The sequence below is a fragment of the Hevea brasiliensis genome, chromosome 8 (assembly GCF_030052815.1).
Source record: "Hevea brasiliensis isolate MT/VB/25A 57/8 chromosome 8, ASM3005281v1, whole genome shotgun sequence".
Classification (NCBI taxonomy): domain Eukaryota; kingdom Viridiplantae; phylum Streptophyta; class Magnoliopsida; order Malpighiales; family Euphorbiaceae; genus Hevea; species Hevea brasiliensis.
This window is the reverse complement of record NC_079500.1, coordinates 28,978,353-29,004,522: the sequence shown is the minus strand read 5'-3', so window position 1 is coordinate 29,004,522 and position 26,170 is coordinate 28,978,353. Positions and strand designations below refer to the sequence as shown.

At 28.5% G+C, this 26,170-nt stretch overlaps 1 protein-coding gene across 2 annotated transcripts; it reads left to right on the top strand.

Annotated features, from left to right (window-relative positions):
• The first annotated feature begins 895 nt into the window (after nt 1-895).
• On the top strand, nt 896-26,170 carry LOC110634734 (cell number regulator 1). Of its 2 annotated transcripts, none has more exons than XM_058151520.1 (4): nt 896-1,232; nt 1,316-1,387; nt 1,549-1,761; nt 25,944-26,170. In XM_058151520.1, the coding sequence occupies exons 1-4, from the start codon at nt 1,049-1,051 to the stop codon at nt 26,042-26,044; spliced, it is 570 nt and encodes a 189-aa protein (XP_058007503.1). In that variant the 5' UTR covers nt 896-1,048; the 3' UTR covers nt 26,045-26,170. The 2 variants fall into 2 exon arrangements, with proteins under 2 accessions (XP_058007503.1, XP_021639561.2); XM_021783869.2 differs by lacking the exon at nt 25,944-26,170 and adding an exon at nt 6,986-7,391 and having other exon boundaries at nt 901-1,232.

The window sequence follows — 26,170 nt, the reverse complement described above, 5'->3', positions numbered from 1 at the left end:
TTTATTTATTATTTATGTTGGCGTGTAGAGCACGACGGTGTATTTTTTTATATATATATTTTTATGATATTGTTAAGTTCACCTTATTATTTCATTAACACTGAAATTCGAAAAAAAAACAATATTTACACTACTAAACTTTATGTATATCCACTCTCAACTTATTTAATTCATAATATTAATAATAAAATTAACTTTAATAATATTAAAATTATTTCAAAATTGTAAAGTCTTAAATTTAAATATCAACTAAATCAATTTTATAAGAAAATAATAAGATTAGCTTTCCTCAAATTACAGTGAAATTTTTCAAAAAAAAAAAAAAAACAAGCTAAATTTTTTTTTGAAACAATAGGTCACAGACTATGAACAAAAATAAATAGATTATAATTTTTTTTTAAGTAATAATTGGGCTCGTAATTCTTTTAAGTAGGAATCTTCCTATATTTTCTTCCAATATATACATAACCAATTAAGCAACATATTTTTGAGAAGAAAAAATAATTAAATTAAAGGCTAAACTTTTAGAGTATAAGATGTATTAGATTTTTATATTAAAAAAAAATATACATCTGTATAATGGGTTCCATAATGATAAAATAGTTATTATCCTCATAAAACATGAATTAGTTATGGCGATTAAAATTATTAAAAGTTAGAATGGATGCAAATTTAAAAGTAATTTAAGGAAATTAAGGTTAATAATAATAAAAAAAATGTGAATATAAATTTAAAAAAAAAAAAAATTCCTTGATCCTAAATCTGAACGTATGAAACACGTTTGCCAGCTACGCTGAAGCTTGACCTGAACCTGAACATAGTCATGAAGCCTCATTTACCAAGTCTTTTTTTAAAATAAATTTCTGCTTGCTTTCCTTATTATTATTATTATCATTATTGGCCCAAGCACGAGGCTTCACAATTATTGAGGCGATCATAGTACAACTAAGTTAAAAGCTGATTGGTCGCTTGCTTTTCTTATTCATTATGATACTTGTATATAGATAGAAGGGTCCTTGATTAATTCCTACTCGGTTCCACCTGCAAAATGTATCCACCATCAAATGACCAACCAGAACCAATCCATGTTTCAGGAATTCCAAACACACTACCTCCACAATCTTACGCTCCACAGCCTTATGCTTCATATATTCAGGCTGGTATGCGCCCTCCCGGCGCGGTGGGGAAGTGGTCCACCGGTTTATGCCATTGCTGTGATGATCCTGCAAATTGTAAACACAAATTGCCTATCAGTTAATTAATTAATTAATTGTGGTTTTTTCTTTTTAATTAACTCTGATATGTTTATTTTTAGGTATGATCACTTGCTTTTGCCCTTGCATCACATTTGGACAGATAGCTGAGATACTGAACAAAGGATCATCATGTAAGCCCTGAAAATCATTTTCCTAATTTCTTTCCTTAAAGATCTCATTTTTGTTTTTGGTTTAAAGAAAGGCCAAATGGGTATTTCATTTTTTTCTCTTTTGATTTAGATAACCTTGCATATATATGTAGCTTGAAATTCCTGTGATGTTGATATTGCAGCATGTGCTGGAAGTGGGGCTGTGTATGGACTGTTACTGGGTTTTACAGGTTTTGCTTGCTTGTTCTCGTGCTTCTATCGCTCAAAATTGAGAGGCCAATATGACTTGGAGGAGGCACCTTGTGTGGATTGCCTAGTTCACTTCTGCTGTGAGACTTGTGCACTGTGTCAAGAATATAGAGAGCTCAAGAACCGCGGATTTGATATGGGGATAGGTATGTATTACCTCTTGCACACATCTAATTATTAGCTTTCTAAGTTTCTACTACAGAAGTTATGACTAAAATAGTCAGGTCAAAGTACATTATAAACACAAAATAATCAAATAAACATATACAATTAAATAATATAAAATATAATTAATATTATGTCGATGGAATTTAAATTTAGAAGGGTCTCAATTTTGATCAAATTTTATCTAGAAATAGAGACTCACAAGTTTTGAAAATTAATGCAGATTTAGTGTCTAACAAAATTGAATGACGATAAAATATCTATATAGTCTACTCCAACAAGTTTCGTATTAAAATTTAGTTGTTGTTTATTTAAAAATAGCAAATTTGAACTCAACTAGTCAACTCACTTCGATCGATTTTACTTATTCCCAATAGAGATGTCAACAAGTAATATATCATTAAAATTAAATCAACTCAATTAAAATTCATCTTAAATTATCTGTACTCATAAAAAATCTGATTATCATTATCTAAATATTATCAAATAGGGGTGGCCAAGGTTCAGAAATTGCCGGTTTAGGTTTAGGTTTGAAGAAATATTGAACTTAAACCGAATTGCTAAGAGATGGTTTGGGAGGCAGTTCATAACCACAGGTTCCGGTTGGAGCCACAGTTTGAAACGGTTTGATGGGTGGTTGGGGGGAATTTGATAGAAAAAAATGGGAGGAAAAAATTAACGTAAGAAATCTTTCAAATAAAATAAGAAAAGAAGAAAATAAAATTATTTGTGTTCTTAATAAAAGTTAATAAGAAATGTGTAGATTTAATTAAAAAAATTATAGAAATTAAAAGAGATAAAATTAATTTTTGTTAAAAAAAAACGAAGAAGGGCTTGAACTCAATTTTGTAAGTTGCCTATATATCCTCTTAGAGTTTAGAGAAATCAAAACCCACTTAGTTCTCTTACATTTTATTCAGATTTAGATAGCCCCCTTTTCTTAATCGCATCCACAACCGTTTGATCCCATTGTTGTTCTATCAGTTTCTATGTTATATAAATCTTTATTTCCTTCACGCATGATCTCCTATTGCCTTAAAGCTATCCTAGTCCAATCATCCAAACCTGTTTGAGGTTCTAATGATTCAGGGAGCATACTGGGTCATGCCTCATCTAATATACTACCCTCTACACTAAAAGCTTGTTCAACTGCAACTGTGGAGAATGGTGTTGCTAAAATTTATTTAGTAATTAATGCAAGGGAGTGGAAAGTATTATTTAGTAATTAATGCAAGGGAGTGGAAAGTATTTGTGTGTTGATACCACCAATGAATTACTATAAATTCTTTACCTACACTACTATTAATAAACTTGAAAATAGTGATTAAATAAATGTCAAATTCATAATTATTGGCAAGGGATCCTCTAGGTCTTTTTTGCCTTTGCAATAAGGCATGATTGCCCATGCTTATTTTGGAGGGCGTTTCATTCTAAACTTGAGTAGAAGACAAGATTTGGAAACTAATTGTTTGCTAAAATAACAAAATTCACTATATAAATATAAAATTATTTTTCTAATTTCAATAATTATTGCATGAATATCAAAAATCAATCTCATCATCGAGATTTAAATACGAAAAATAAAGAGACAAATAATCAATTAAACCATCTAATTTACTTCTAGGATCAAAAAACAAGCAACAAGATAAAGTGAAGGAAAATTTTCAAAATAATTTAACCATTTTTTCTTCATATTAGAAATACAATTTTTTAAATCAACATCATTTTCATGGTCTTGCAATACACCAATAATGTTAAGACATTCAATCATAAATAAATGAGATGTAGGATAATAAACACCACTCAAAGTATATATTGCATTATTAAAAACTTTTAAAATATCCAAAAGTTTTGTTCAAATATCCTAATTTTGTGAAAATAGTTGAATTTGTGGCACATTATTGCCCATAAAAGTGCACAATAAACCTCTATATCTAAATGACTCGTTTAGCAATTCATATATTGAATTCTAACAAGTGGAAACATTTCTTGAAAATCTTTTTGGTTTTCTATAATTTATTTTACAAAATTTAGTAAATTCTTTCATAATTTGGGAAGTCCTCATAAAAATGAAATTGCTTTTTCGATGAGAGAAATAAATTCATTAAGGATTCTTAAACCATCTTGCATACACAAATTTAAAACATAATATGCACACCTAATATAAAAATTTTTTTCCATTGGGTTAGCAAATTATTTTTAAGGTCCCTAATTGATGTAAAATTTGCAATAGCATTACCAAAATCAAATGAAAAAATTTCATAAACAAATCTATATTTGTTCGAAAATATTTTTAATCATTCTATAATTATTATCAACAGTATGCCTTTCGTTAAAAACACGAAATACAATTATTCTTTTTTGCATAATCTAATCATTACTAGTCCCATGATATGTTATGCCCATATAAAAATGTATTTGTCAATGATCACTCCAAATATCACTACTAATATAAACTTGTGCATTCGTATTTAAAAAAAAAAATACTTCTTTTAATTCTTTTTTTCCTTTTCTAAATAAAGACAAAATTTTACATTTTAAAGTATTTCTAGGAACACATTTTGCACTAGCATTTAAAATATTTTGACAATAATTAATAAAGCCAAGTTTTTTTTACCAAAACTAAATGATATATGCTCAATAGAAATCATTTCTGTGAATTCTTCTTTATTTTTCTAATCAGAATATTGAAATAAATATTGAGATTTAGTATTTGCATACGTGAAAATTTGAGTTTAAGACTTATCATACTTGATTTTGGTTAGATATTTCTACTCCAAATGCCTCTTCAATGCGCCATATGCACCTCCGATTTTGAGGTGTAGACTTGGCTACAATAGTTGCAAATTACATTAAATGTATTTTCAGATTTTCACTTTTTTGTAAAGTAGACTTTGAAAATGCTGTAAGTGAGTACTTTTTTTGCCTCATCCTTCTTAGCATGTTGATATTGGCTTTTCTTGAGTGTGGTGAAATAACTCTTGAACTTTAACATCATCATCATCATTATCCCCAATTTGCTCTATTATGTCGCTTAAATTAACTGCAATAGGCTCATTTGGAATTGGGTATGTTGATTCACTAATATTACTCTTCCCCTTGCTCCTTGATAAATTTCCAAATCCATTACTTGCCATTTTCTCAAAAAATGGTATGATACTATGATTGGCGCAGAAGATAAAAAAAAGGTACTAGAAATTAAAAAAAAAAAGGTGTAGAAGATAAAAAAAAAATAAAGGTACTAGAAACTTGAAAACAAAAAAATAGTGTAGAATATTAAATAAAAAATATAGGGTACTAAAATTTTTTATGAGAATATAAAAAAATAGAGTAATAGAGAACACATTGAATTTTATTGATAGTATAAAAAAAATAATAGAGTTATTGAGTACAATAATGTGGTACTAGAAATTTTATAAGGGTATAAAAAAAATTAAAGTGTGGAAATTTAGAAAATATTGGGAATTGTGCGAATGAATTAAGGGTGGATTGGGGTATATATAGAGTTTTTGAAAATTTTTAATTCCAAAATTATCCCTTAAAATTAGTTGACAATTAAAATTAAAAAAAAAGAAATGCAATAACCATTTTTTTACCATTTGAAAGTGTTGATTTTAAATGAGCAATGGAATTGTCATTTCATTTGCTACTAACCACTAAGTGAGCCAAGCTTGCCTATCACGCTGGGCTTGGTACCTAGCTCTTTGTTAGGTGTTAGGTCTGGCTGCTGCAGGCCTAGTTTGCCATTTTAATTTGGTTTTACAATATCCTAAACCTAAACCAAACCATGGGAGGATAGTTTAGGTTTGGTTTCACAATGATTATGGTTTTGACTGATTTTGGTTCGAGTTTGATCGATTCGATTTCGGTTTTGATTTGGTTCCAGTTCCAAATAAGACCGTGGCCACCCTTACTATCAAATTCATTTAATTTTATATATTTTAATTAATAATTTGTATAAAATATACTTTTATTGCATCAAAATGATGGATTTCATGTGACTTCTAGCTAGACATTTATTATTTTAAAATCCTATCCAAGTGTTATTTATTTTAATTATAACAATTCAAAAAATCTTAAAGTTTGGAGTATTTTTATATTTTAAATGATATTTCATATAATTTCTTACATGTCCTGATAGTTTTGAAATCCTTAGAGGCTCTGGATATGAGTACAATGTGTGATTAGGGATGTTGAGTAGTAAAATAGGACCATTATATGATTTCTAGTTGTTGCTTTAATAGTTGTCAAGGACCTCCCACGACCTCTCCAAAGGCTATTTTTGTTGGATTTGGTTATCTGCAAGACAAGGGAACAATTAGGCTATAAAGTATGGCTTTCTTACATGGCATTATGATTAATTAGTTATATTGGATAGTAAATAATAATAAAGGAAAAAATAAATAAGAGGAGATAGAATAAGGTAATAGATGAGTTGGAGAATATTTTTCCATTTGGTACCTAATGGGTTTATATATGATCTCTTGGCCAATAAGGGTCAGCCATGTGTCCTGTTAGAGTAAGTTGGTTATTTATGAGAGGTTCAAACACTACAAGGATATCTTTTCTATCATACCTATGTGGGATAGTAGTCTCTATCACATCTGATTAGGATAATTGTATTCGGGTATAGGGATATAGAACTCTAGAGTATTAAATATTTATATTCAGCTATTTAATGCCCCAATCAACTTAAGGTGACTTAAGATGTAGGTCAGTCATCTAGTAGGTCTTAGGATATTTATAAAGTAGGTTTAGACTTCTTATTAAACACGTTAATTAGGTTCAAGCTAGGTGGTTGTGCTCATGGAATAAGGCCAAAAGCACCTTGCCCCTAGGTGGAGGCTTCAACTAGGGCCCTATAAATTGTATACGGCCTGTGTCTTGCAACTTATACACTACAACTAAGGGTTACATCTAAGGACACATGTTGTCATTAGAAAGGGTTAGTAATTTCTTCTTATATCATGACCAATTTCTAAAAAAAAATAATTAGATTAATTTGGTTTTATATATGTGTGTGTGTGTGTGTGTGTGTGTGTGTGTGTTCTCTTGATTTTTAATCATTTTTTTCTTATTAAAATTGACTTGTTAGTTGAGTTGATTTAATTGACTCTTTATAGTTATTTTTTTTTTTCATTTTTATAAATTGACTTTGTTAGTTGTTTTTTATTTAATTGAATTTTTATCTTATTGAAAATAAAGGTTGGGAGGCCAATATGGATAGGCAAAAACGCGGCGTTATGATGGCTCCAATTATCACACCCACCATGACAAGATAACATGCTCCTTATTTTGGAAATTTATAATATACTCTTGAAGCATTAAAGGTAGTGTTACTTACATATATAAAATTACAATTATTTCTTAAATTAAGGAGAAGTAGGTCTTGCCTAGTCTGGTTCTAGTAAATCTATGATTGAGTCCCCACTCCCTCAATCCCCCTACTAAAAAAAAAACAAAAAAGCCAGTCTTATATATTGTGAGAGAGTGAGCATATGCTCCAAAGCACTCCATAATCTCTCCCATTTTTAATACATAAACCTTGTGTTTAGATGGAAGAAGTTAAAATTTGAGATTTGCATTTGATGAATGTATAGGTTTTCTTCAATTAATTAAAGTTATGAATTTAAATTAAACTCATAAATGTGAAAAGTATCTTATTTGAGTGTGGATTTGAAATATTTTTTAAGTGTTGTTTGGTATAAGTGAATTCAACAAATTTTTGTGGAATTCATTTATAAATGTAAATTTTGAGTTTTTAGTTTAAATGAAAATTCATTTAGAATTATTAATTATCAATTTCATGAAATTTATTATAAATAAACTAAATTCCATTGAAATTGGTAAAGTTTGCAAATAAATTCCAAACTTAAAATCATATATATTTTAAGTAACAAAATTACCTTATCTTATTATATATCATTTGATTTTTTTTTCTTCTCATTATTCTCTCATTTTATCTATATAACACACACACAGATATACAAACAGATAGAGATACAGATACGGATACAAACACTATTACAAACATACATTGACACAGACATAGACACATATAAACACAGGTACAAACATAGACATGAACATAAAAAGAAAAACAAAAAGATATATAGACACAAACATATACTAAGACAAAAGCAGACATATACAAACATAGAAAGATAGATACAGACATAAATACAAATATATACAGATGTAGATAAATAGCCACAAACATAGAAATAGATAAAGAGAAATGTAGACAGACAAATATAGACACAAATACAAACATAGACAAACACAAACATGTACAGATGTAGAAAGATAGTCACAAACACAACTACAGAAATAGACATAGATAGAAAAAGATATATATAAACATAGATAGGCAGACATAGACATGGACAGATGTAAACTTATACAGATGTAGATAGACAGACATAAAAACAAATACAAGCACACGCAAATACAGACATATAAATATGTAGATACAAACATAGACAAACAAACACATACACAAATATAGACAAAGACACACATAAACATGTATAGATGTAGACAAACAGACACAAATACAACTATAGATATAGACATAAATATACATAGACGGATGTAAACATAGATAGACAGACACAGACATAGACACAAACATTTACAAATGCAGACAATAGACATAAACACATATATATACTAATATAGATATACCGACAAACAAATAGATATAGATACAAACATATATAGACATAGACAACAAATAAAGACATAAATATAAACACAAATATAGGTGTAGACATAGGCATAGACATAGACACAAATATAGACAAAGAATATATACAAACTTAGATAGGCACAAACATAAATATAGGCACAAACATAAACATAAAGATTGACACAGACAGATAGACACATGCACAAATAGATAACATTATAACTATTTTAAATATTTGTATTAAAGAAAAAAAAAGAAAAAGATGTATGTAATGATAGATATAGAAGGGTAATTTTAGAAAAAGAACATTTTGATTTGAATTCTTTACTCTTACTAAAAAAATGTATTTCATTTGAAATGAATTCCATATTTAATAAAAAAAAATACCAAACAAAGGAATTCATTTATAAATGAATTCTATCATGGAATTGATTTGCAAATGAAAAGAATTTTACTATAGAATTGAAACAAACAAAGTGATAAAATGATGTTACTTGAAATCTAATCTAAATAAGTTTTAATAAGTAAAATGTTGTTATTTGAAATTCACAATTCATCAACAATTTATATCAAAATCAAATATAAACCCTTATTTCAAATTTTGGTATCCAAACATATATAGCATAAAATAATTCAAATGTTTCTTTTTACTTGTATTTTTGTAAAGTTTATGTGGTTAAAGGTGTTATAACAAGCACACAAATCTAAGGCACACATACAAATCACACAATCACACAGTATTGAAAAGAGAAGAAGAATAATACAAGATTTAATGTGGTTCAATCGTAATGTCTACGCCTAAGGGCAAGACAAGAGAAAAAAGTTTCACTATGATGAAAAGAGTAAGATATAATCAATCAGAACTCTCAAACCCTAACCCCAGTGTATTTTCTGAATATCTCACAACTCTACCGCAAAGGGTAGAATATTATAATATTTAAATTGGTCCATATCGCGGGGGGTGTTGCCCCCGTAGCCCCAAGAAGATCAGTGGTGAGCTTCTGGCCAGGCCTATCAACCCATGCTACCACCACAGATCACACTTTTTATCCCAACTGAGTCGCAGCGCGAAACTTTCGAGTCGGGTAACAATTTGGGCCCATGAAAACATATCAAAAAATTCAAGCTATAAAAATAACAATTTTTTCCCTTGACTTGAATTCTCTCAATTATCAACAAAATAAACCACAAAAATACTCTGTCTTGCTATATGCCCTCGCAAGGGCATTACTGAGCACTACAAACACCAATCAAGTCTAGGCAATGCCTAAACTTGCTGACTGGGACTCCCTTGGTCATCATATTTGCTGGATTATTATGTGTAGAGACTTTTTACACAACTACAGTCCCCTGAGATACAATGTCCCGAATGAAGTGATATTTGACATCAATGTGCTTAGTTCGCTCATGGTACATCTGATTCTTTGTGAGATGTATTACACTCTGGCTATCACAAAACACTGTTACCTTGTTCTGTATCAATCCAAGATTACCCACCAAACCTTGTAACCATAAAACTTCCTTTATTGTCTCTGCTAAGGCCATATATTTAGCCTCTGTGGTAGACAAAGCAACTATAGCTTGCAATATTGCCTTCCAACTGATAACACTTTCAGAAAGAGTAAACAAATAACCTATCAATGATCTCCTCTTGTCTAAGTCCCTTGCAAAATCTGAATCCACATATCTAATAACTGAATCACTCATCTTGGCCCTGTCAAATGTCAGACCAACATCTGTAGTACCCTTCAAATACCTCAAAATTCATTTCACTGCCTGCCAATGCTCTTTCCCAGGACACGCCATGTATCTACTCACAATACTAACTGCATGTGAAATGTCAGGTCGGGTGCATACCATAGCATACATGATGCTACCAACAGCACTCGAATAGGGAACACTAGACATGTGCTCCATTTCCTCATCTATTTTTGGTGATATGTCTGCAAATAACTTGAAATGGACAACAAACAGAATAGTCACAGGCTTAGCATTATTCATGTTAAAACACTTAAGCACTTTCTCAACATAGGTCTATTGAGACAAGAAAAGCTTCCCAACACTTCTATCCCTGATAATTTCCATTCCCAATATCTTATTTACAGCACCCAAATCCTTCATCTCAAACTCATCACTCAACTGCTTTTTTAGAATGTTAATTTGTGATATGCTTTTAGTAGCAATAAGCATGTCATCCACATACAGTAGCAAATAAATAAAGGAATCATCTGAAAGCTTTTTATGATACACACAACTGTCATATGAACTACGATTAAAGCCATTACGAACCATGAATGTATCAAATCTTTTGTACCACTGCCTAGGAGACTGTTTTAGACCATATAAAGATTTCTTAAGCAAACAAACATGGTTTTCCATACCTGGAATAACAAATCCCTCAGGCTGACTCATATAAATTTGCTCCTCTAACTCACCATGCAAAAATGTTATTTTTACATCTAGTTGCTCAAGCTCTAGATCTTGAAGAGTAACCATAGCAAGTAAGACTCTGATAGAACTGTGCTTCACAACTGAAGAAAACACTTCATTAAAGTCAATCCCCTCCCTCTGAGTAAAGCTTTTTGCTACCAACCGTGCCTTATATCGAGGTGCTTCAATCCCTGGAGTGCCTTCCTTTTTCTTAAATACCCATTTGTAACCTACCACTTTTTGTCCCTTAGGCAATGTTACAAGCTCCCAAGTTTGATTCTTGTGAAGAGATTCAATTTCTTCACTCATAGCACCGACCCACTGATCTGCATCTGAACAAGAAATAACTTCTCTATAATTGCTGGGTTCATGCACATCAACTATTTCAACAACTGACAAGGCAAACGCAACTAGATCTACATATGCATATCTCTGTAGTGGTCTCTACCAGTTGCAATGCTATATGGTTCTTATTGCTATTGCTCAGGTGCATCCTCTTGTTGATCAGGATCTTGCACCTCATCCTCTGAATCATTGGACTGAATTGCTAAAGTATTAATATTAAGCTCCACCTGTTCTCTGACACCATGATCTGATTCTGCTATTGACGTCTCCCTCTGACTATCCAATAAAGCAGACTCATTAAAATCACATCCCTACTAATAATTAATCCTGGAGACTTTGGATTATTGCACCACAACCTGCAGCCTTTCACTCTAGATGCATACCCTAGAAATATGCATTTTCTTACCCTCGGCTCAAGCTTACCATCTCTCACATGAGCATAAGCAGGGCAACCAAATACTCTCAGCTAAGAGTAATCAGCAGGTAAACCGGACCAGATCTCAAAAGGACTTTTGCACTCAATAGCTGTAGATGGAAATCTATTAACTAAGAAACAAGCTGTATTAATTGCTTTAGCCCAGAAATCCTTTTCCAATCTTGAATGTGAGAGCATGCTTCGTGCTTTGTCACAAAGCGTTCTGTTTATGCATTTTGCAATACCATTCTATTGTGGTGTTCTTGTATAAGTGCGATGTCTCACTATACATTCATTGCTGTAGAATGCATCGAACTCAAGATTGCAAAATTCCAACCCGTTATCACTCAAGATGTCTTTTTCATTATTGACTTAGATATGGCCTTAGATTTCTTCCTGCTGGAAGAACCCTCCATTGAATGTGTTCTTCCCCTGCTCACCAAACCTTCCCCTTCAAATTTTTCTCCATTATCTAGAAATTTCTTTTTCAACTCCTTCGATTTTAGAGAATTACTAACATCGTCTAGTGAAATACTATCTTTCCCATACAAAAAAGTATCAACAAAAGTTTCATAGGAGGGTGGCGAAGAACATAACATAATAAGGGCATGATCCTCACTATCAATCTCAATATCAATATTCTTCAAGTCCGTAATGATTGAATTTAATTCATCCAGATGTTCTTTAATGGGCATACCTTCCCTCATTCTCAGATTGTAAAGTCTTTTCTTTAGATACAGGCATTGGTCAGTGATTTGGCAGAGTATAACTCCTCTAATTTTTTCCATGCCGTAGATGCTGAGCTTTCACCAGCAATCTCGTGTAGGACATTATCAGTTACGCTCATGAAAATCGCACTCAAGATTCTCTCCTTTAGATTAGCCTTCTCCACCTCTTTCATACCTTCTGGAAAGTTATCATCGATTGCCTTCCATAGACCTTGTAGAATTAAGAAAGATTTAATTTTAATCTTTCACAGACTGAAACTCGATTCACCATCAAACTTCTCCATCTCATACTTCATGGAAGATAATGTCATATGTAAACCCTAGGTTTTACGCACAAAGCTCTGATACTAGTTTGTTATAACAAGCACGCAAATCTAAGGCACACACACAAATTGCACAATCACACAGTATTGAAAAGAGAAGAAGAATAACACATGTTTTAACATAGTTCAATCGTAAGGTCTACGTCCACGGGCAAGACAAGAGAAAAAAGTTCCACTATGATGAAAAGAGCAAGATACAATCAATCAGAACTCTCAAACCCTAACCTCAGTGTATTTTCCGAATATCTCACAACTCTACCGCAAAGGGTAGAATATTACAATATTTATACTGGTCTATACTGCGGGGGCGTTGCCTCTGCAGCCCCAAGGAGATCAATGGTGGGCTTCGCCCCCGTGCCTATCAGCCCGTGCCCTGCGCTACCACCACAGATCTCACTTTTTATCTCAACTGGGTCACAGCGCGAACTTTCAGGTCGGATCACAATTCAGGCCCATGAAAACATATCAAAAAATTCAAGCCACAAAAAATAACAAAAGGTTATTTTTGTTGTGATTTGAGAGTGTATATTTCAATTTAAGTAAAAAGTTTAAGTCGCAGTTTGTTCTCCTATTTAAGTTTGAGCCGTAGTTTGTTCTCCTATTTTTTATAAAATAGACAAAAAAAATGTTTATTTAGTCTTATTTGTAATTTATAATCTATATTTATAATAATAATATATAATCTAGAATCTATATATCTATAATCTATATTATATATAAATATATGAAGGGAGAATATTGACATTACCAATAATGCTCTTCATGATTTATATTATTCATAAAAATACCAACAAAAATGTATTTATCGTGACAACTGTATATATTTGTCACTAATAACATAAATTAGTGACAAAAATCCATCTAATTACCTTTACCGAATGTGCACTCATTATTAATACTTTCAACAACGAGAAGCTATTCTATACAAAGTTGTCACTAATAATTTTTTGGCAACGACTTATCCAAATTCATCGCTAGTAATTTTTAGCAATAAGTTATTGATCGCTAGTACTTTTCGTTATGAGAAGCTATTCAATATAAATTCATTGCTAATAATTTTTAGCGACAACTTATCTGCCTCTACATCTATGAATAATTTTAATTTTTATTATTACTATAATTAGTATAATTAAAATTTTATTATTATTTTATAGCAATTGGACTTGTACTAAAAGTCCTATTTTAATTCTATATATTCTTAATTCTATAAGTATTATTAATTCTTTAAAAATTATTTAGTTTATTACAATAAAATTAGTAAACAATATTAATTATCGAATCTCACTTATGCTAATCTATTTTTTTAAGTATTCTAAATATTATAAACTTATAATATTAAATTAAAAAAATTACTATTAAAAATAACTATTTAATTAACATAATTATAAAATTATTATTAAAAACTAACAATTGAATTAAATAAAAGATTTGTATTTATGTCAATAGATATAAAATTTTAATTCTATTCAGTAACAAATATTTTATATGTTATAAATTTGTGGCTTTTTTTTTTAAATATTATTAGTGAAAATCTTTTAGATTTCTCTATTTTTGTGCAATATGATTTAAGCTTAATTAACTTTGATTTATAATGTAATTTTTTTCCTTTCTTTACTAAATTTTTGTGTCTTTTTTTTAGTGGGCAAAATCTTATAAGGGTAGTTGCACATAAATGTAAATCAAAATGAAACCAATATTCTTGCAAATTCAATGATATTTATATCGGTTAAGATAGATTAATTTTTTTATTTTTAATATTGACGCATCCTATAATATTTGGGATGATTAATGTCATTTTTACATTAAAAAAATGTATTTTACATACGATTTTGTGAGATTTTAATTTTTTTGGCTCTATTTAGTTTAAATGTAGACTAATTATAATTTTTTTTTAATTTTCTTATGAGCATGAACATATTTTTTTAATTTATTAGTAAATCTTAATTAGATTATTGATTTTGACCATAATGTTATAAGAAAGTCTAATTATATTTTTGCATATATTTATATAAAAAGTTATACTCCTCTCGAATTATTCATATTAAACAATATGATAAAATAAAATTTCAATATATCAATATAATGAAAATAAAAATTTTATAGTAATAATGAACTAAACTATAAAATATATTTTAAAAATTATCCTATTAAACTATAAAATATATTTTAAAAATTATCCTATTTTTTAATTTTACAAATAATTTTTTTACATTAATATAGCTGTGCAACTTTATTATGCAAATTAATATTATTTTAAATTATAAAAAATATAATATAGGCAAATCAAACTTTCTCTCCTAAAAAAAAGTAAAATAATAAAGTTTGAATAAATTTAATTCAATGGGCTAACTTTCATTTTTTATTGATTTATTTTAATTTTTAAACATCTTCACTCATTTATATTTTTAAAACTTATTATTATATCATTTTTTTATTATATTACATTCAAGTTTATTATTATTATTATTATTATTATTATTATTATTATTATTATATAACAAATAATTTTCATAAAAATATGATCCATAAAAATATAATAATTTTAAATTAACAAATATTTTTATACATATAATTAATTAAAATAACATTAAAATTAATATTTTAATTTAAATAACTAAATGTAATATTTATAATACCATGATAATATTACATCATATATAAAAAATTAACAAAAAAATTTATATAAAAAATTAAATTATGAGTATATATAGCGAAAACAACAACGTGCGAACTTGTCAATAGATAAAAATATTATTTTTTAACTATTTATAGTATTAAAAATTTTAGTATTACTTTTTTAATAATAATAATAATAATTAAAGTTTTAAGTCCTAACCAATATCAATGTTGTATTTATGATTGACTTGCAATGACCAAAAACGAATCTCCCATAAAAAAATATATTTAATATCATTTCTATGTATTTAATAATATTATTAAATTCAATTCAATTTTAAATCCTATAATAATTTTTATTTCAATTATTTTTCATGGATCTTGAATTCGGGATAATGTTGTGCGAATTAAATGGCAATTTCTCTGGTAATTGGACTGGCAGCAGAACAAAGAAATCTGCCTTTCATTAATTGGCTTTCCAATTTCAAATCCAATTACAATTCTTATTTCAAAATTAATTAATTTAATTCTATTTAATATGTTTAATTGTATTTATTTATATTATAAAAAATTAAAATTTGCAATCCTAATTTGTATATTATTTCGCCTGCGCATTGTGCGGACCATTTATTATTTTATTTTAAAAAAACATTTTAATATATATTTTATTATACTTTATAATTTCACAATTATTTTACAAAATTTTAATAATATAAAAATTTTAATTAATTATAATTATATTTTAAATTCAATAAATAAATGAGTTGATTAATTATTTTTTTTTAATTAGTTTTTGAATTATTTGATATATATATCTATAAAAGGATAAATAAAATAAAAAGAAATAATATATGTCACTTGGCGATTTTGGAAATATTATTATTAAAATTCTTATATTTTAAATATATATATATATATATTTTTTAAAAATATGTATTTAAATTTTCTAAATAATATTAAGTGTGTGATATTATTATTAAAATTCTTATATTTTAAATATATATATATATATTTTAAAAATATGTATTTAAATTTTCTAAATAATATTAAGTGTGTGTATATATATATATTCATCCTTTTTAATGTAATTAAAATTTTAATTAAAAAATAATTGATTTTAGGGTTATATAATATGATGAATATAGTTTTATAATGTTTGAAATTGTAAATTTAAGAAAATTTTAAAATTCTTAAAAAATATATACTAAAAGAAATTTCGATTTTAATAGTTCAAATAAGATTTTCATGGTTGAAATTTAAAAATATTTAGATAAATTAATATGTAATATGATAAATTAATTTTTATAAATAAATTTAAAAATAAAGAAAATAAAAAATATGGCATATGTTAATTTTTAGGCATGCTTATTAATATATGTAGCATACTATAATAAAAGAGGTGTCACATGAGCATACTATTTATTATTTTATTTTGAAAATATAATTTAATATATATTCTACTATGCTTTATGATTTTATAATTATCTTGCAAAATTTTAGTTAATTATAATTTTATTTCAAATTTAAATTATTTGACATATGCCAATAAGAGGATAAATAAAATAGAAAGAAAATCCATATGCTATGTGGCGATTGGGGAAATATCATTATTAAAATTTTTATATTTTAAATATAAGAAATTTTATAAAAATATATATTTAAATTTTTTTAAATAACTTTAGATTTTAATAGTTGAGATAAGATTTTTATAATTGAAATTTAAAAATATTTAGATAAATTAATATTTATTGTGATAAATTAATTTTTATAAATAAATTTTAAAATAAAGATTATAAAAAAGATGCTACATAACAAATTTTAAGCATATTTATTAGCCTATGTGGCACACTCTATAATAAAAGAAGTGCCACATGACAATTTTTAAGCATGCTTTTTAGTCTATGTGGCACACGTGGCTTTAATATATATATATATATATATATATATATATATATATATATATATATATATATATATATATATATATAACTTAATTATATATATAACTTAATTTATTTTTAATTGTAAATGTATATAATTTAATATTATCTTTTATTTTTTAGATAATGCCAAAAAAAATTTATACTTTTCAAATTTTTGCAATTCTAACCCATACTATGAAAATTATCAATTAAACCCTGAACTTTTTAATCCTTGCCAATTCTATCCCACCGTTAAAAAAACTGTTATCTCACTAAAAGAGACGGTACGTAACATGCCATGCAAGTATGACTTAGTTGTAGTCAATATAGAAGATGAAGACACATATTTGAATAAAAGGAAAAAATATGTTTAATTCAATGGAAGTACCTTGTATTAATATATATTTAACAAGTTGCACTTAAACATTTTTTTAGTTTTGACAGATGAAACAAAGATATGAAATTATAATACTTGAATAGACTAAAAACATGTATTTTTGGGTAGAAATTTATTATTTCAGCATGCTAATATGAAAAGTATTACATATTATTGAAGTTGCATTCTTACGTAGCGCTTACATGTCGTCTCTATTAGTGAAATAACAATTTTCACAATGATTAGGGTAGAATTGATAATGGTTAAAAAGTTTAGGATTTAATTGATAATTTTCATAGTACAGAGCAGAATTGCAAAAATTTGAAAAGTATAGAATTTTTTTCGGCAATTATCCCTTTATTTTTCTAACATTTTCTAAATAATTTGTCATAAATGCATTAAATCGGCTAAATCATATGCTAATCATATAACAAACCTTTTAGTTCTTAATTATATATATATGTATCTTTTGGTTAAAGACCATAAAATTAAGAACTATGTAGAAGATAATATAATTTTCTTATTAAGGAATATATATATATATATATTTGATATTAATATTATTATTTTTATTGTTATTTTGATATCATAAATTTAAAATTGTTTTTATTATTTTAAAATGAATATAGGAATGCTGCAATTTGAGGTGTAAAAATCAAGATTTAAAATAAAATTAAAACTAAAGTCGAAATTGAAATGTAACCGAAATTAGAACAGAAGCCATACAAAAATTGCTTAGAAATGAATAGGAACAAGAGCCGAAGTTTGGTTCCCTGTTTGATTCCTATGTATTAAAGAAATGAAGGTTTGATTCCAATTTCAGCTAATAAAAACTATCCCGAAACTAAAACCAAACACCCCAAGTACCTATAGGTTATTTTGATTGTAATTTGTGAGTGTATTTCAATTGAAGTAAAAATTTAAGTCAGAGTTTGTCCTATGTTTTATAAAATAATAAAAAAAGAGTTTATTTAGTCTTTTGTATATATGCACACACATATGAATGAGGCGTAAACTTCTAAATGGACAAAAATATTATTAAATTTTATACTATTTATAATATTAAAAATTATAAATTAAATATATTATCAATCACTAAAACGAAAGAATAAAAAAGAAAGTCTTTATTATTATAAGTCCACGTTAATTCAAAATTCTACAATCTTATCATATTTTATTTTAATTTAAAAAAACAAAAACTATTATGTGAACAAATTTTAAACTGCTTATTATTATTATTGTTGTTGTTATTACTCTCCCATCTGATGTGCCTTGAGGTTACAATTAAAATAATAAAACAAAATAAAAGAATGAATAATTCACTAGTAATTCGGCCAGCAATGAATCAAGTCAAACTTGCACGATTGTAACTCTAAAATGCCAATAATCTAAGATTAATATGCGCCCACTCTAGCAACTCTAAACAAACCCAAATAACTTAAATCAATCAAAACAAGTAATTGAAGCAAAAGAAATTAAGTGCACACCAAGGCTGGATGTGCGCTACTTGAATGAAATCAAATTAAGGTTTTGGCTATGAAAGGAACTTCCAAAGTTGTTTCAACTCCAAATCTAGAAAACTCCTTCCAAGAACACGTTCATGATGGATCTTGAACAATCTTGTACAATCTTAAATGAATCTCCAAGCTAAGGTTGCGATTGATGTTCAAAGAAATGTAGAAAATAAGAACATCAAATAAAAGAACTTGTTGATCTCGTTTGGATAAGTTGAATGCCACCAATGAAGAACCAGCAAGGATCTTGAACCTTCAATCTTTAATAAGCAAAGCACCGCAAAGAAAAAAGAACAATAACAAGTCTCCACACCACAAGAACGATAAGAGTCAATCTCATGCCACTCTTGAAAGAGACAAGTGAATAAAAAGAACAAGCTGAAAGCTCAATTTTATTAATCTAAATCAAAGTATATGCCTAATGGAAAAGAAGGACCATTTATAGTATCTACAAAATAAAACTAATACCACTTGAACAAAAATTAGATAAACAACAAACCTAATTAAACTAGGAATCATAAATCAACTAAAACACTTAATATAAAAGAAAGACTACAAACATAAATGATTAAGACTTCTTCAAAATAGCACTTTCGACCTCTTTTGGCTGCCGCACACCCATGGTTCTTTCTTGGGCCCCCATGCATTATTCCAAAGCCCACCAAGCCAATTAAATATGGACTTAAATATTGGGCTTCTTTTAGGTCTAGTTCTTTTAATTCCAAATAGATTAAGTCTATTTTCATAAGTATAGCTTATTTTTTCTTTTATATGCCTAACATGCTTCTTAGCCCATTCTTGATTTAGCCTATGGTGTGCAAGAAATTGAATTCTGTAGGTGCCATATTGAGGCACATCACCATCCCATTTTAGCTTGAAAAAAGTTCTAAACATGCAAACATGGTCTACGTGAAGATCAAGTTTTTTTTTTTCTTTTTATTTAAAAAGAAATAATCTTAATAAAATTATTTTATAGAATTATATTTAATACCTTTTTTAAATATAGACTAATAATCTTCTATATATTAAAAAAAAACATAAATTTATATTATTATAAAACAAAATATGACTATCTTTAGTATATTTTCAATTTAATATTTATTGTTCTTAATATATATTTCTAAATTTATATGAAAGCACAAATTATTTATAATTTATAATTATTTTTATTAATATAAATAAATAAAAGTAACTATATGAAAATTTTAAATATTTATGCAAATTTAAATCTTTTAATTTTAGCAATTTAGATAATATATAATTTGGATTTAATTTTATTCAACTAACTAAATAGGTCAAAATTTAGTATAAAAAATATTATTTATTTATTCTCTATGTTATTTTTTTCTTTATTTCTTTTTCTCCCTCTATCTCATTCATTTTTCTTTTTGGTTGCCATTTGTAATATGATCAGTTTTATTTTCATTGGCACAAATCAATCATGGTTTAACAAGAATTATACCGTAATGTTGTAAATCACCCATTGTTGATATATTAAAAAACTCAATCATATATTTGCTGGCTGGAAGCTTTAGGTATGAGGAATTGAGCATTTCTATCTATCTAATGCCTAGAATAGTCAAAATCATCATTTGGAAATTGTGGTTCTCCTCCTTCGTGCAACACTATTACTATTGTAAAAATTTTTCAATAGCGAGGGGGAATGGTTGTGATTGTAATGAAGGAGAAAATTGACATGTAGTTTTAATAAATAAAACAAGCTATATAAATAGAAATACATGTTTCATCGGTGGAGAACCATAAAATAATGTACTTTTATACTTTGAATCTTTGCATATTTTGTTGCTCTGTAGGAGCATATTATGTGTTTGGGGTTTTTATCATGTAATTGTTTAATATTAAAGCTTATTAAATCATATAAGTGCCCAAGTAATCTATAACTGACTATTAAGACTGGATATACAGGAATATACTAGTTAAACACCCTGTGTGTCTACCAAGTATACATCATGTCATGTTAGGCATAAGGCCAGCAGGCAGGCATAAAGCTAGAAATCATGTCAGGCATAAAAGCTAGTAATCATATCATGTCAGGCATAAAGCCAGAAGAATAATTATATCAGACATATGTTGTCTATCAATGATCATTCATATAAGAAGTACTGCAATTTGTGGTCCCTAATTGATATACTAATTAATCCAACCTATACACATAAGTTTAGGCATACATTGGGCAAATTAGTAATTTTAAGCACTTATAGTTTCATTATTTCATGTTATGCACTATTTGTGTTTCATAGCATTTTCATGTTACTTGTAATGGGAAACATAAGTCCCAAGTACATATTTGCAACCCTTATGTGTTCATTAACCCATGTAGGGTAAATAGCATTTATAACTTAAGTTATTTTGTAAAGAATTTTATGAATCCAAGATTCGTGTCTTAACTTCACCTAGAAAATTGGTCAAGTTGTACACTCTATTTGGCCACGCTTCCTTCATGGAAGTTGTTCCTCTATGTCTTAACTTTATTTTCCTTTTTGAATCATGTCATTTGTAGTTTTAGAACTCAAGTTATGGTCAATTTTCTAAGACTGGTCCATTGATTCATTATTGTTATAGAACAAGGCAGATTCTAGAATCCCAACTTTTTCTAGGTATTTGGACATGTTATAGTCATATTTAGGCCTAATGTCCTTCATATGAATTGTTCCTCTATGTCTTAGGGTCACACAAGTTCAAGAATCACTAAGTTTAAGGTTGTGTAGGGTGAGTTATGGCTAATTAATTGACCTGAACTCATCAACCCTATACATTCAAGATTTCAGGTTCAGGTTAGTGTTTATAATTCCCATTTTAGGGTCCTTTCTCTCAGAATTTGAGTAAAATTCCTAAACCAAAGTTGGAGTCCTATTTCTTAAGTATCCAGAACAGTTTAGCTCATCCCAATTGGAGTTTTCTAGTGGGAGTTACGATTTAACTACTGTCTAGGGGTCAAATGGCATTTTGGTTCAAGTTCAGGAAATCCAGGACTGGAAGTACTGACTTGTCCTAGCAAATTGTCTAAGTTCCATTAGGTTTTGTGTTTTAGTCAAAATACCAAAATTGTAGTTCTAGTCTTATGGAGGTTTTGGCTTTAGATTCATTGCATTTGCAGTTTTGTGGACTGAGTTATGACATTTTTGCCAAAACTGGTCGAGTATGATCAATGTCCAGAATTTTAGGTCAAGTTCTGGTTCTGGTCAAATTTGCTGACCCAATTTGGACTAGTAAATTGGTTGGGTTAGGGACAGAATTTGGCTCTAAGTTCTTCATATGAAATTTTCTCCTATGTCTAAGCTTTTCATAGGTTCAAAAATCAGCTCAATTGGAGCTTCCTACAGTGAGTTATGCCTATTTGAACATTTACTGTTCATTTTGTTATTTTCTAGGTTTAGAATTTGGTACCTAGATTCAAGCCAATTTTAAGGCATTCTAAGGTCAGTTTCTGGGCAGGGTCTCTTCATATAAAATATGACATTATGTCCTAAGTTTCATCTCCAATTAGCCTCACACCAATTGGAGCAATGAAGCTCTACTTATGGCTACCTAATCATGCTGGACTCAGGGTCCATAATTCCTACACCAAAAACAACACTTCCAATTCCACAATTCAATAAACATCCTAACTTCAATTCATAGTAAAACCACATCAAATGATCAATAAATGACCTTAACAACTTTATTTAACCAACATATCATCAAACCCTAAATTTTCATGCAAAACCCTAACTTCCAACATCTCCATTTCATACAACACATGCCTATCAACTTCTAATACATGTATAGTCATCAAATACCATTACTAAACAATTTAAATCATTCAAAACCATCAAACTCCCACTTCACCCATGGATGCTGAAATTCCACTTTCATTTATATTCATTATTTTCTTTCCTTCTCATGCAATATCAACCTAATTTAACTTGTTAACAATAAATAACTAAAGAAAGAGGGAAGACTAGTATTACACTAACCTTATGTTGACCAAGGTTTGACTTGCCTACACTTCAAGATTTCCTTCCTTTTTGCTACTACTAGCTTCTCCAAGGTGAGAGATGAAGGTTTAATGTTGGAGAGTTATGAAAATATGATGAGATTGACAAGAGAAATCAAGCTTGAAAACTCAAAAAATGATGGAAGAAAACTCTCATGGTGGTTTGGCCAAATGGAAGAAACAAGGAAGAAGATGACCTTCATTTAATGTTTCTTGTCTTCTTTAATCATATTTATCCTTATAATAAATTTAAATATTAATTATAATAATTAAAATTTTAATAATTCTAATAATTCCCTCTATGTCGTTTCTTCACTTTCCATATAACTTTATATTTTTAATCCATTTTCAAAGCTCATTTTAGTGGACATTTAGGTCAAAAGTCAACTCAGGGTGTCGAATGACCAAAATGCCCCTCATCGGGTTATAGTCAATCTTTTTCGATAATATTAATTAAGTCCATAACTCGATGGTACTTTGATTTTTATAATACTTATTTCATTTTATTTTCATCTTATTTTTGGTCATCAGACTGGCTTTGAATAGTACTATTCACTGACAGAATATGGCACTATTCAGAGCACAAAAGTCTGGGACGTTACAGGAAACACGGCACGACTTAGGGATTTGGATGCATAAGTCTTATGGTTGATTGCTTAAATGAACAACGTGTGTGTGTAAAGTAGGAATTACATATTTAGGTGAATAAGAAAATTAATAAAAGGATAATGAGACAGACTTTGGGAAACACAAGTAGAGGCTAGTCCAATACTTTGTATTGGATAATCCAGGCAAAGAGGGTGTCTAACACCTTCCCTGTCTCATACCCACTATCTTGAACCTAGTCCATTGGTCATATGATGAAGAAGGGTAGTGGTACTTTGTAAGGGATAGAGTAATTGCCCACATCCATTTTGTATTTATCCTAATTATTTCCTAAGTAACGACGCCAGAAAATCATCCACCTTTGCGGTATTAATATCCAAGGCCCATAGTAATGTTATGGGAAAATGGAACTAAAACAATTTAAAGAGTTAGGTCCCTTAGCACTTGCACTTGAGAAACCAACGCCTCTTTTCCACTTGGGACACTACTAGGACTTAATCATATGGAATGGCTTGAAGTCAATTCCTAAGGTTGGAGGCATAAAATCTTAGCCCAAGAAGGTTAGGAAGCTAGGATAAATCAGCTTGCACCCAGTTATTCAAAAATATGGAAGTGAGTTGGGTTTATGATTTCATTTTGTTATACCATTCATCACCTCCATTTTGTCTTAGGTTAGTTACTGGTGCTTTAAGACTACAATCCTGCACTTGCAACTCCTTCATTTTCTCCATGGGTCCCATGTGTATAACATTGTAAGATATAATTGCACTAACTGGTCTTCTAGTCACAGGGAATCACACACCTAGTCTTCTTCCTAAGTTACCATAAAAATATAAGTAGTGTGGGAACATTACATATTTTAAATCTTATTGCCTCCCGTTATAGCCAATCTACTATGATCATATAATGTTTACATGGTGCCTGATTCATAAGTTTATCATTTGTCTTGCTTTAGGCCACCCTTTAAGAGAGTATCTTCCACTAGCCTATCACCTTGCTATGGCGACCAATGTTCTTTGGGAAGTATGTTTTGGGGTTAGTGTATTAGGCTATGTCTCTGATGATTTTTGATGCCCCTTTGAGCATGTTGTTTTCCTATTTCCCTAAGCTAGTGAGCTTGCCTTTACCTTCTGTGGCCTGTGTATTTGGGCATTAAGGTGATACACTTAGTTTGTGATTGGGATGTCTTCAAGTGCTAAAGTTTTCTCTAAGCTTCTACCTAAGGGATCTTGAAGAATCGGATTGAAGTGCCTTCATCTAAGCATGCATTAGATACTTGGCCCTTTTTACAACTGTAAGGTCCCAAAAACCTAATAATTCATTAAAGCGCACCACATTATTCATTTGATCAACTAAGTCCAACTACTTGAGGTATTAACGACCCGTTATCCAGTTTAGTCAATCTATCATTGGTTACTTGGGCAGTGTAAATTATTGAAATTATTTAAGAATATTGGTAATTAAAAACATTAGAAAGTATTGAATGAAATGAGGAAAAAGATTAGCAATGGAAACATAACTGAATCAAGTAGTACAAATGAAATTTTCAGAATTGTAGGAACCAAAAATACAATACTCCTAGAATTAATCTGTATATTGAATATTATTACTATATAAACTCAGCACTTCCAAAGAGGGACAAAATAGAATATAAGATAATTTATTGAAATAAGTTAAGAATATTAGTAATTAAAAATATTAGAAATTAAATAAATGAGTAAGACGACCTAAAATAAATTATAATAGTTATTTAGTAGAAAAAATTAAAATGAACTGAACCGATATTAAGATTTACTTATTATGAAAAAAGTTGAGAATTTTAATTATTATGAAATAATTTGCGATAACCTAGAAAGCATGGAATGAAATGATAAAAAGATTTGTAATAGAGATATAACTTAAATAAGCATTACAAATGTATTTTTTTTTATAATAATATAAAGTTAAGAATAATAATATTCTTAGAATTTTTGGGAATTGCATATTACTATTGTGAAATTAGGAATAAATTGCTTCTTAAGAGGAATAAATTAGAACGAAAGATAGTTGATACTAGAAGTATTATATTAAATTAGATTAAATTCCAGAGTATCCAAAGTATAATCTATTTCTTTCTTTATTTGTATACATTATTTCTTTATTATATTATTGCACCACTAAGCAATAATGCTTAGCGCAATTGATTATTTCCTTTGCGCAGGTACTAAAGCTAAAACTCAGTGGATATTTGACTGGGATTTTTGGAGTCCAAATCTGCAGAAGTGTTCAAGTTTTCACCTCCTCAGCAATGCATGTAGATAGGGCTCACAAAAGTTATTTTATGTATTTATAATTAGTTATTAATTGTAATATAAATTATGGTATTGTAATTAATTTGTACATCATATAAATTGTGAATTTATGAAATTAGCTTATAAATCATGTAAA

Excerpts from the sequence above, each read along its gene's own strand:
- LOC110634734 (XM_058151520.1), top strand. The coding sequence starts at position 1,049 with ATGTATCCACCATCAAATGACCAACCAGAACCAATCCATGTTTCAGGA. Across the intron at positions 1,233-1,315 it reads CTGTGATGATCCTGCAAATT|GTATGATCACTTGCTTTTGC; the intron begins GTAAACACAAAT and ends GTTTATTTTTAG. Across the intron at positions 1,762-25,943 it reads CGGATTTGATATGGGGATAG|GTACTAAAGCTAAAACTCAG; the intron begins GTATGTATTACC and ends TCCTTTGCGCAG.